General features: G+C 54.2%; 1 protein-coding gene across 6 annotated transcripts in view; it reads left to right on the top strand.

Moving 5' to 3' along the window:
• The first annotated feature begins 10,115 nt into the window (after nucleotides 1-10,115).
• ULK1 (unc-51 like autophagy activating kinase 1) overlaps nucleotides 10,116-12,322 on the top strand; it is a 30,480-nt gene continuing 28,273 nt past the window's right edge. For 5 of the 6 annotated variants that reach the window (XR_012420859.1, XR_012420860.1, XM_045366306.3 and 2 more), the window contains exons 1-3: nucleotides 10,277-10,434; nucleotides 10,959-11,051; nucleotides 11,135-11,176. Coding sequence is in view for 4 of the 6 variants with exons in the window: in XM_045366306.3 (XP_045222241.1) it covers nucleotides 10,324-10,434; nucleotides 10,959-11,051; nucleotides 11,135-11,176 (246 nt within the window). In the remaining 2 variants the exon portion in view is untranslated. Of the gene's footprint in view, nucleotides 10,435-10,958; nucleotides 11,052-11,134; nucleotides 11,177-12,322 lie in introns of all 6 variants that reach the window. The other variant, XM_045366305.3, reaches the window with a different exon arrangement.

A 12,322-nucleotide genomic window follows, 5' to 3' on the forward strand; every position in this document is an offset into this window, starting at 1 on the left:
AGGAGTGCTGATTGGTCAGGGATGAAATCACAGCGAGTGGAAGCTGTCTTCTTGTTTTGAGTCAGTTCCTGGGTCGGGGCCACAAGATCAGACAAGCCAATTTATCGATCTGGGTGGGGCCAGCTGATCCATCAAGTGCAGGATCTGCAAAATATCTCAAGCACTGATCTTAGAAGCAGTGTAGGGAGGGTCAGAACCTTGTAGCCTCCAGCTGCATGACTCCTAAACCATAATTTCTAATCCCGTGGCTAATGTTAGACTAGTTCCCAGGCAAGAAGGAGGTTTGCTTTGGGAAAGGGCTGTTACTGTCTTTGTTTTAAACTATAAACAACAAGTTAAGGCCGGGCGCGGTGGCTCAAGCCTGTAATCCCAGCACTTTGGGAGGCCGAGGCGGGCGGATCACGAGGTCAGGAGATCGAGACCATCCTGGCTAACATGGTGAAACCCCGTCTCTACTAAAAATACAAAAAAATTAGCCGGGCGTGGTGGCGGCGCCTGTAGTCCCAGCTACTCGGGAGGCTGAGGCAGGAGAATGGCGGGAACCCAGGAGGCGGAGCTTGCAGTGAGCCGAGATCGTGCCACTGCACTCCAGCCTGGGCGACAGAGCGAGACTCCGCCTCAAAAAACAAAAAAAACAAAAAACAAACAAAAAAACAAGTTAAATTTTCCCAAAGTTAGTTTAGCCTATGCCCAGGAATGAACAAAGACAGCTTGGAGGATAGAAGCAAGATGGAGTTGGTTAAGTTATATCTCTTTCACTGTCTCAGTCATAATTTTACAAAGGTGATGTCAGTAGCACTAAAAAAGCACAGACAACCAATAAACGCAGGTCACGGCTTCAGGGAAACTTTATTTACAAAAGCAGGTAGTTAACATCCAGAATACGTAACCAGCTCCTACAACTCAGCAGAAAAAAATCAAGCCACCAGATTACAAAATGGGCAAAGCACTTGAATAGACATTTCTCCAAAGGAGAAATGGCCAGTAAGCACATACAAATGTCGACAAAAAGAGTCAAAGTCTGTAAAATATTTGAAGAGATTTATTCTGAGCCAAACACGAGTGACCCTTGCCCCTGACACAGCCTCAGGAGGTCCTGAGAACCTGTGCCCAAGGTGGTTGGGGCGCTGCTTGGTTTTATACATTTTAGGGAGGCAGGAGACATCAATCAAATACATTTAAGAAAGACATTGGTTTGGTCTGGAAGGGCGGGACAACTCAAAGGGGTGGTGGGCAGGCTTCCAGGCTATAGGTAAATTTAAACATTTTCTGGTTGACAATTGGTTAAGTTTGTCTAAAAACCTGGGATCCATAGAAAGGAAATGTTCAGGTTAAGATGAAAGATTGTGGAGGTCAAAATTCCTTTGAGGTCTTACAGTGGCTGCCCTTAGAGACAATAAGTGACAAATAATTCCTATGCTAGACTTTCAGTTAATCTCTTTAGGATTGGGAGGGCCTGGAAGAAAAAGATCTAGCTATGTTAATAGAGATTCTTTACAGACGCAAATTTTCCCCCACAAAGGAGGGCTTTGCAGAGCCTTCAAAATATGGCTAACCAGGCCAGGCACTGTGGCTCATGCCTGTAATCCTAGTACTTTGGGAGGCTGAGGCGGGTGGATCACGAGGTCAGGAGATCAAGACCATCCTGGCTAACACAGTGAAACCCTGTCTCTACTAAAAACACAAAAAATTAGCCGGGCGTGGTGGCAGGCGCCTGTAGTCCCAGCTACTCTCGGAGGCTGAGGGAGGAGAATGGTGTGAACCCGGGAGATGGAGCTTGCAGTGAGCCGAAATCACGCCACTGCACTCCAGCCTAAAAAAAACCCAAACAACAACAACAACAACAACAACAACAAAATATATATATGGCTAACCAGCATGGTGGCTCACACCTGTAATCCCAGCACTTTGAGAGTCCAAGGTGGTGGATCACCTGAGGTCAGGAGTTCGAGATCAGCCTGGCCAACATGGAGAAACTCCCTCTCTACTACAAATACAAAAATTGGGCAGGGCGTGATGGTCCACACCTGTAACCCCAGCCCTTTGGGAGGCCGAGGCGGGTGGATCACCTGAGGTTGGGAGTTTGAGACCAGCCTGACCAACATGGAGAAACCCATCTCTACTAACAATACAAAAATTAGCTGGGCGTGGGGGCGGGTGCCTGTCATCCCAGCTACTTGGGAGGCTGAGGCAGGAGAATTGCTCGAACCCTGGAGGCAGAGGTTGCAGTGAGCCGAGATTGTGCCATTCTACTCCAGCCTGGGTGACAGAGAGAGACTCTGTCTAAAAAAAAATAAATTAAAAAAAAAAAAAAAAGTAAGTCACAACATATAGGATTAAATAAAACCCATCTGGTGAGAATTTATGGGTAGGGCATGACTTTCCAGACTCCTTAGATAAGAATTTGGGCAAGATAAAAAATATCAGAGTTTAGTCCTTAGAGAAATGCAAATCAAAACCACAGTCAGGCCAGATGCAGTGGCTCACGCCTGGAATCCCAGCACTTTGGGAGGCTGAGGCAGGTGGATCACTTGAGGTCAGGAGGATCACTGAGACCAGTCTGGCCAACATGGTGAAACCCCATCTCTACTAAAAATAAAAAATGTAGGCTGGGCATGGTGGCTCACTCCTATAATTCCAGCATTTTGGGAGGCCAAGGTGGGCGGATTGCCTGAGCTCAGGAGTTCAACACTAGCCTAGGCAACACAGTGAAACTCTGTCTCTACTAAAATACAAAAAAAAATTAGCCAGGTGTGGCAGCATGTGCCTGTAATCCCAGCTACTCAGGAGGCTGAGGCAGGAGAATTGCTTGAACCCGGGAGGCAGAGGTTGCAGTGAGCTGAGATTGTGCCACTGCACTCCAGCCTGGGTGGCAAAGCAAGACTCAGTCTCTAAAAAAAAGCCAAAACAAAACAAAAATTAGCTCCAGGTGTGGTGGCTCACGCCTGTAATCCCAGCACTTTGGGAGGCTGAGGCGGGCAGATTACAAGGTCAAGAGATCGAGACCATCCTGGCCAACATGGTGAAACCCTGTGTCTACTAAAAATACAAAAATTAGCTGGGCGTGGTAGTGCATGCCTATAGTACTAGCTACTCTGGAAGCTGAGGCAGGAGAATTGCTTGAACCCGGGAGGCGGAGGTTGCAGTGAGCTGAGATCACTTCATTGCACTCCAGCCTGGGCAGCAAGAGCAAAGCTCTGTCTCCAAAAAAAAAAAAAAAAAAAAAAAAAAAAAAAAAAAAAATTTAGCCGGGCATGGCGTGCACCTGTAATCCCAGCTACTCAGGAGGCTGAGGCAGGAGAATCACTTGAACCTGGGAGGCAGAGGTTTCAGTGAGCTGAGATCGTGCCACTGTACTCCAGCCTGGGCAAAAAGACCAAAACTCTGTCTCAAAAAAAAAAAAAAAGTACAATGAGATATTAGTTCACACCCATAGGTACTATTGAAAGGAACTAATGGAAAAAAACAAGTGTTGGCGGTGGAGAATGGGGATGCGTGGGTGCTGCTGTGGGGAAGGTAACATGGTGCGGATGTTGTAGAAAATGGCGTGGAGGTTCCTGAAGAAATTAAACAACATTCCCTACAATCCAGCAATTCCGCTCCTGGGTATATATTCCAAAGAAGTGAAGGTAGGGACCCAAACAGTTACCTGGTCTCTGAGCCCAGGCTAAGCCATCATATCCCCTGTGACCTGCACGTATACATCCAGATGGCCTGGAGCAACTGAAGATCCACAAAAGAAGTGAAAATAGTCTTAAACAGATGACATTCCACCATTGTGATTTGTTTCTGCCCCACCCTAACTGATCAATGTACTTTGTAATCTCCCCCACCCTGAAGAAGGTTCTTTGTAATTCCCCCCACCCTTGAGAATGTGCTTTATGAGATCCCCCCCCGCCCCCAAAACATTGCTCTTAACTCCACCGCCTATCTCAAAACCTGTAAGAACTAATGATAATCCACCACCCTTTGCTGACTCTCCTTTCGGACTCAACCCACCTGCACCCAGGTGAAATAAACAGCCTTGTTGCTCACACAAAGCCTGTTTGGTGATCTCTTCACACAGACAGGTGAAACAGTACCCACATGCACAGCAGCATGATTCCTGTAGTCAAAGGTGGAAATAACCATGCGTCCATCTGTGGGTAAATGGACAAAGAAAATGTGGTCCGGCTCAAGGAGGCTCACACCTGGAATCCTAGCACTTTGGAAGGCTGAGGCATGTGGATTGCTTGAACCCGGGAGTTGGAGACCAGCCTGGGCAACACATTGAGACCTGGTTTCTACAAAGCATGAAAAAATTAGCTGGCCGGGCGCGGTGGCTCAAGCCTGTAATCCCAGCACTTTGGGAGGCCGAGACGGGCGGATCACGAGGTCAGGAGATCGAGACCATCCTGGCTAACACGGTGAAACCCCGTCTCTACTAAAAAATACAAAAAAACTAGCCGGGCGAGGTGGCGGGCGCCTGTAGTCCCAGCTACTCGGGAAACTGAGGTGAAAGGTTCACCTGAGCTTGGGAGGCGGAGGTTGCAATGAGCTGGCTCCTGCCACTGCACTCCAGCCTAGGCTACAGAGTGACATCCTGTCTCAAAAAAAAAAGGGGGAAAGAAAGAGGAGAAAGAGAATGTGGTCTATCCACACAACGGGTATCATCCAGCCTTGAAAAGGAAGGACATTCTGACACACAGGACTGTAAGGGCCACATCTCACGGGACCGTAAGGGCCACAGCTGAGCCGCGGAAGGTCTGTGGAAAAATGAACTCACAAAAAGCGGGTGAGAAGGAGCATGCATGTTTATGGAACGAGTGCATCCAGGGAGAATCACAGAGCGACTGCCCACACCCTCAGGGAGGTCAGAAGCAAAGCAGGTTATGGGAGGCGGGGAGAAGGGCAGCTCTGTTGAGGGGATACACCGGGAGAATGAATGTGTCTGGGAAGCCACGGTAACCCCCAGATGGTTCTCTCTGAAGGGAAAGGGCTAACTCGTAGGTGGTTCTCTGATGGGAAAGGCTCTGTTCAGGTGTGGCCACATTCTTGGTCCTCCAGGGAGGGGAAGGAATAAACAATTGCTCTCCTTGGTGGGTCTGGATCTTAGGCGATAAAGAAGCTTTGACTTTGGGAGAAGCTGGGGGAGGTTGGAGAGACTGTGAGCGCTTTTCTTCAGTTCAGTGTGTCGCAGCGCCCTATTTTGGGGTATCAATTGCTGTGCCCCACACTACAACACGGATGAACCTGGAGAACATCATACTCAGTGAAAGAAGCCAGTCACAGAAGCACAAATACCGTAGGATTCTATGTATATGAGGTTTTTAGAGGAGTCGAACCACAGAGACAGAAAGCAGGAGAGTGGGCCCTCCTCCATGGCTCACGCCTGTAATCCCAGCACTTTGGGAGGCCGAAGCGGGCGGATCACCTGAGCTCAGGAGTTTGAGACCAGTCTGGCCAACATAGCGAAACCCCATCTCTACTAAAAATACAAAAATTAGCCAGGTGTGATGGCGCACACCTGTAGTTCCAGCTACTCAGGAGGCTGAGGCAGGAGAATCGCCGGAACCCGGGAGGTGGAGGTTGCAGTGAGCGGAGATCATGCCACTGTACTCCAGCCTGGGTGACAGAGCAAGACTCTGTTTCAAAAAACAGAAAGTAGAAGAGTGGGTGCCAGGGGCTGAAGGAGGGGAATGAGGAATGAGTCTTCAACAGGGACGAGTTTCAGTTTTGGAAGCGGAACGAGTTCTGGAGCTGGATGGTGGTGACAGTTATACAACAATGTTTTTATAGAGACAGGGTTTCACCATGTTGCCCAGGCTGGTCTCGAACTCCTGGGCTCAGGCAATTCTCCTGCCTCGTCCTCCCAAAGTGCTGGGATTACAGGAGTGAGCCATCACGGCCGGCCCACAACAATGAGATTGTATTTAATGTCACTGAACTGTGCACTTAAAAGTGGTTAAGATGGGCCGGGTGTGGTGGCTCACGCCTGTAGTCCCAGCACTTTGGGAGGCTGAGACGAGTGGATCATGAGGTCAGGAGTTCGAGACCAGCCTGGCCAACATGGCGAAACCCCATCTCTACTAAAAATACAAAAATTAGCCGGGTGTGGTGGCACGTGCCTGTAATCCCAGCTACTTGGGAGGGTGAGGCAGGAGAATCGCTTGAACCTGGGAGGTGGAGGTTGCGGTGAGCCGAGATCACACCATGGCATTCGAGCCTGGGTGAAAAAAGCGAAGCTCCGCCTCAAAATAACAAAACGAAAAACAAAAACAAACACATTCTGAGGCTGGGTGTGGTGGCTTATGTCTGTTGTTTAATTTTTAATTTTTAATTTTTTTTTTTGAGGTGGAGTTTTACTCTTGTCTCCCAGGCTGGAGTGCAATGGCGCGATCTCGGCTCACTGCAACCTCTGCCTCCTGGGTTCAAGCAATTCTCCTGCCTGAGCCTCCAGAGTAGCTGGGATTACAGGCATGCGCCACCACACCCGGCTAATTTTGTATTTTTAGCAGGGACGAGGTTTCTCCATGTTGGCCAGGCTGGTCTCAAACTCCTGACCTCAGGTGATCAGCCCGCTTTGGCCTCCCAAAGCGTTGGGATTAGAGACATAAGCCCTCCGCCGGGCGTAGTGGCTCACGCCTGTAATCCCAACGGTTTGGGAGGCCGAAGCAGGAGGATCACTTGGGCCCAGGAGTTTGAGACCAGCCTGGGCAGCATTGTGAGATCTCATCTCTACAAAAAATACAAAAATTAGTGGGGTGTGGTGGCATGCACCTGTAATCCCAGCTGCTCGGGAGGCTGAGGCAGGAGGATCACCTAAGCCCAGGCAGTCAAAGCTGCAGTGAGCAGAGATTAAGCCACTGCACTCCAGCCTGGGTGACAGAGTGGGACCCTGTCTCAAAAAAAAAGAAACTGGTTCATATACACCATGGAATACTACACAGCCATAAAAAAGAATGAGATCATGTCCTCTGCAGCAACATGGATGGGGCTGGAGGCCGTTATCCCAAGCGAACTAACACAGTAACAGAAAACCAAATACTACATGTTTTCACTTATAAGTGGGAGGTAAACATTGAAAACGTACAGACACAAAGAAGAGAACAAGAGACACCAGGTCCCACTTGAGGGTGCGGGGGTGGGAGGAGAGAGGATCAAAAAATAATTTCTCCTGCCTCAACGTCCTAAAGTGCTGGGATTACAGGCGTGAGCCACCACAGCCGGCCCACAACAATGTGATTGTACTTAATGTCACTGAACTGTGCACTTAAAAATGGTTAAGATGGGTTGGGCGTGGTGGCTCACGCCTGCAGTCCCAGCACTTTGGGAGGCTGAGAGAGGATAAAAAAAAAAGCAGAGTACCTATCGGGTACTCTATCGGGCACTCTGCTTATAACCTGGGTGATGAAATAATCCGTTCATCAAACCCCGTGAACCCTAATTTACCTGTATAACAAACCTGCCCACATACCACTGAACCTAAAAGTTATAAAAAGAATAAAACATTTAATAAGACCGCACAAAACAAAAAAGAAACACGTCCTCTCTTGGTGGGCCTAGTAACGGTTTCCAAATGCAAATCCCATCTTGCCATCTCACCCTCTCCTAAACTCTTCCTGGGTATTTCTTTGCGTTTGGGGTGAAGACCCCCTTAGCTTGACTTTCCAGGCCAGGGTGGGCTGGGCTGGGGTTCCCTGGGTCTTTCCAGGAGTACAGGCTTTGCCATCTCTAGCAATCTCGGCCCTTACGGTGTGCCCTGATCACCTCAGCACTTAGCCACCTGTTCACTCATTTTTTCTGTTGCAATTTTGCCACGGATGGTACAATTATTGCTCTTCTTGTCCCCCACCCCTAAGCGCTGGAAGCTCCTGCAGGTGGGTCTTGTTCTCACTGTGTCAACTGCAGCACTTACCTCGCAGCGTCTGCTCTCCCGGCAGGCCGGTGTGCAGAAGACACTCGCTCGATGAACCAGGACGTGAGTGAATGCTATGGCTGACCACAGGGCACTGGGGAACCTCTTCATTTGGAAAACAGACATCGTGGGCCAGGAGACCTCTTGTGCCTTCCAGCTCGGTGGCTTCTGGCCCCCAGCCCAGGGGCAGGGTCTGTGTGTCCTGGGGCCTGGAGGATGAACTGAGTGCAGGTAAAAGGCATCCAGGACTTGCTGACCCATCCCAGGGTCGGCATCAGGCTGTCCAGCTGCTGGGCTGCTCTGGGAGGCAGCATGGAGGGTCCTGGCTGAAGTGTGTGCTTCTGGGCTGTTCCTTTGGGACTGTGCTGAAGGCTGGGGTGGTGAGCATTGTTTAGAATCATGCATTTGCAAAAGCAGCGGTTGCACGTGGTGAAAGTCATTCAAACTAGCACACAATGTGTCCGGTGAACAGCACTGAGTCTTCCCCAGTCTTCCCACCAGCGCAATCGCTGTTGACTGTGTCTTCTGTGAGTGAGCCACCGGGCTCTTTTGGCTGCGGGCAGCGTGAGTTTGGACACACTCCCTAACTTTTCTGGGCCTTGATTTTCTCATCGGTAAAATAGGGATATAATAGCAAGTGCCTCGTGGAATCACTGAATGAATGCACTAATAGCTGGAAAGAGCACTGCTTGGGCTAAGTGATGAGTTAGCAGACATTATAGTTAGGAACGATCATGTACACATCCAGGCGTTTCACACACACACACACACACACACACACACACCCCCACTCCTATGGCTTTCTTAAAACAACAGACAGGGCCGGGTGCGGTGGCTCAAGCCTGTAATCCCAGCACTTTGGGAGGCTGAGACAGGTGGATCACGAGGTCAGGAGATCGAGACCATCCTGGCTAACACGGTGAAACCCCGTCTCTACTAAAAAATACAAAAAACTAGCTGGGCAAGGTGGCGGGCGCCTGTAGTCCCAGCTACTCGGGAGGCTGAGGCAGGAGAATGGCGTGAACCCAGGAGGCGGAGCTTGCAGTGAGCTGGGATCCGGCCACTGCACTCCAGCCTGGGCGACAGAGCGAGACTCCGTCTCAAAAAACAAAACAAAACAAACAACGGACAGTACAGTGCCCTGTTCCGTATTTTGCTTTTACTTAATTACAATCTTTGAAGAACTCACCCTTGAGCACAGGTATATTTACCTCTGTGCACTGTTCCATAGGACCGATGCACAGCCCATCTAGCTAACCTTTCCTGCCCAGCCGATTTATGGGCTATGTCGTAGGTTTTGGTGACAACTTTTTGGTCTACGAGTTTTTTTTTTTTTTTTTTTTTTTTACAATTTGGCATTATGGAACGCAACTTTAAGTACGTAACCTCTAACGCAGCCATTCTATTTCTAAGAATTAATTCTACGCAGTCCCCCGTTTTGGGTACATTTCCCACGCCTGCTCTCCATTCTCCTGTAGAACGGGAACAGGGAGCTGGAGGGAGGGGAGCAGGGAGGGGAGACAGGAGGGAGGAGCACAGGCAGTGGGGCCGGGAGGGGAGCAGTGGTGAAGGCATGGGAGGGGGTGGAGGGTAGGGGGCAGGGAGGGAGACAGGTGATGGGAGGGGGAAAAGGAGGGAGGGGGAAAAGGAGGGAGGGGGACGGAGAGAGGGGAAGGGATGGAGGGAAGCAGACAAGAAGTGGGGCGGGGAAGGGGCGTGGCAGGGAGTGGAGCAAGGAATCAACACGGATCCCCGTGGCCCGCTCCCAGGTCAGCGCTCCTCTCTGCCCTCACCCGGACGGGTCCGCTGTTGGCCCCACCCACTCCCAGCCCACCCGACCCCACGAGGGTCTGGCCCAGCCGCCCACCCGCGCGACAGGCCCCGCCCCATTCCCCGCCCCGTTCCCCGCCCCATACTCCGCCCCATTCCCCGCCCATACCCCCGCCCCATTCCCCGCCCCCCGCTGGCTGGTCACGCCCGGCTCTGCCGCCCAGTCCGGCCCCGTCCCGCAGGCCCCGCCCCATCCCCGCCCCCCGGTCCGGCGCGCAGTGCGGCTGCGCGGGCGTCTCAGGCTGTGAGGCCCGGGCGCCGCGGCTCTTTTGTTTCTCCGTTGGGGCCGAGCCGGGCCCCAGTTGGAGCCAGAGTCGGAGTCGGAGTCGGATCTGGATTCGGATTAGCAGCCCGGGAAGAGTGCCGCGGCACAGGCGCCGGTGGAAGCGCGACCCTCGGACCCCGCCTGGCCCGCGGGGCTGGGACCCGGCCCCGGCCTGCCCGATGGGGCGCGCGGCCCCGGAGATGCGCCCTCGCCCGGCCCCGCGCCCCCGGCCACGCGCCCCCGGCCCGCCCGTCCCGGCCCGCGCCTCCGCCTGAGTCCCCCGCGCCTCGGCCCGCCACCCCCGGCCCCGCGCCCCCGGCCCGCCCGCGCCATGGAGCCCGGCCGCGGCGGCACAGAGACCGTGGGCAAGTTCGAGTTCTCCCGCAAGGATCTGATCGGCCACGGCGCCTTCGCGGTGGTCTTCAAGGGCCGCCACCGCGAGGTGAGGCCCCCGTCCGGCCCGGGATCCCCTGCCCCGGCATCCCCGCCCCGAGATTCCCTCCTATCCCGGGACGCCCCCCCCCCCCCCCCACGCCGCCCGAGAGTCCCGCCCGACTTTCCAGGCCGACCCCCACCCCAGGATCCCTACCCCGCGACCCCCAGCCCGACTTATCCAGTACAGACTCCCGCCCCGAGATCCCCTGCCGGGCTTTCCAGGCCGACTCCCACCTCAGGATCCACTGCCTGGCTTGCCAGCCCAGATCCCCACTCCGAGGCCCCCAGCACGACTTTCCTGTCCAAACCCTTACCCCGGGACACCCCGCGCCCTGTCCCACAGCCTGGCTTTCCAGTCTGGATCCCTACCCCAGGACCCCCAGCCCGATCCTCAACCTGGCTCCCCACTCGGCCTTCCAGTCCTGGGATACCCAACCGGGATCATCTCAGGGTCCCACCTGTGCGGTGTGGGGTCTGGGGGAGGCCTGCGAGGGGCAGCCCTGGCCCTGAAGTTGCACGTTTGGCTTTCAGAAGCACGATTTGGAGGTCGCCGTCAAGTGCATTAACAAGAAGAACCTCGCCAAATCTCAGACCCTGCTGGGGAAGGAAATCAAAATCCTGAAGGTGAGCTAGTGCTTGGGGAGGGTGTGTGGGCGAGGGCGAGCCCCCCTCCCCACACTGATAAGAAACTTGGGTTTCTGTCCTAGGAACTGAAACATGAAAACATCGTGGCACTGTACGACTTCCAGGTAAGGCCTCCGGGCTGCTGTCTGCCGGGGACGGGGATGGGGGACTGTGGCCCCAGGTGCTGGATCCCCTGGTAAGCACTGGTGTTGAGCCTGTCCAGGCTGGGGTCTACTGGGCCCCTGGAGACTCCACTCTGGGTCCAGGCCTGGGCTGGGGCTGGCTCTTGCTGTGACTTCCCCAGCTGTGAGACCGGGGAGGGGGTGTCTGGGCCGCAGGGCGCCCCGAGGGCAGGGCTGAGTTCTCCTGACCAGGCATCCCTTCCCCGCCGGGTGTCAGTCCTAGGGGCCCTGCCTGAGTCCGGCGTCCCAGGCAGGTCCTGGCAGCACTGCCGGCCTGGCCCACCTGTCTAGGCCGTGTGTTTGTTGACATTGCTCCTGCGGCCGGCATTGGCCGGCCTTGCTCTGCGTCAGACAGGGCGGGGGAGGGGCCGCCGGAGACTCCTGCTCGCTGGCAGTCAGGGCCGAGCCCGGGCACAGGCGGCTGCCGCTGGCTGGCCAAGGAGATGACCTCAGGCCCGGCTGGCCCCAGGATGCAGGCGGTGGGACCAGCTGGCTTTCATGCTGCCCCCATGTCCCGGGGCTCAGGGCAGGCCAGGCTGGGGCTGTGGGAGCCAGGGTGCCCTCCTAGGGACCAAGAACCTGAGGCGGGAGATCCGCCCGACCAAAGTGCTGACTAATGGCTCTGCGACCTGTTTACTGAGCCCAGGGCCCAGCCCCTGGCTGAGGGAAGGGCTGGCGGGCTGTGTTTTGGTAGCCTCCTCCCTCCGCCTGTCAGAGCTTTGCTGTGGCCTTGGGGACCGAGGCTTGTCACAAGGTGTCGGGTGAGGAGGGCCCAGGTCCAACAAGTACCTGGAAACCCAGGCACACTGTGTCCTGGAACCGGGCCACCCCTCCCGCTGCTTTTCCCGCCCTCTTCCCACCCCTTTTCTCCCTGCTTTCCTCCCTCCCTTCCTCTTCTTTCCTCATCCTCCCCATGTTTGGAAGCCTCCTGCCTGGGCCACAGCTTGGACATGCGTCATGGCGCTGGGAGCCAGCAAGGAGTGGGCAGCTGTCCCTGGCCAGGCAGTGACTCCGAGGAGTCCCCCTCCACCCTGGGCTACGCTGCCTCCTGCTCCCCTCCAGGGCTCCCCAGGTCCAGTCCTGGGCATC

The sequence above is a fragment of the Macaca fascicularis genome, chromosome 11 (assembly GCF_037993035.2).
Source record: "Macaca fascicularis isolate 582-1 chromosome 11, T2T-MFA8v1.1".
NCBI classification, from domain to species: domain Eukaryota; kingdom Metazoa; phylum Chordata; class Mammalia; order Primates; family Cercopithecidae; genus Macaca; species Macaca fascicularis.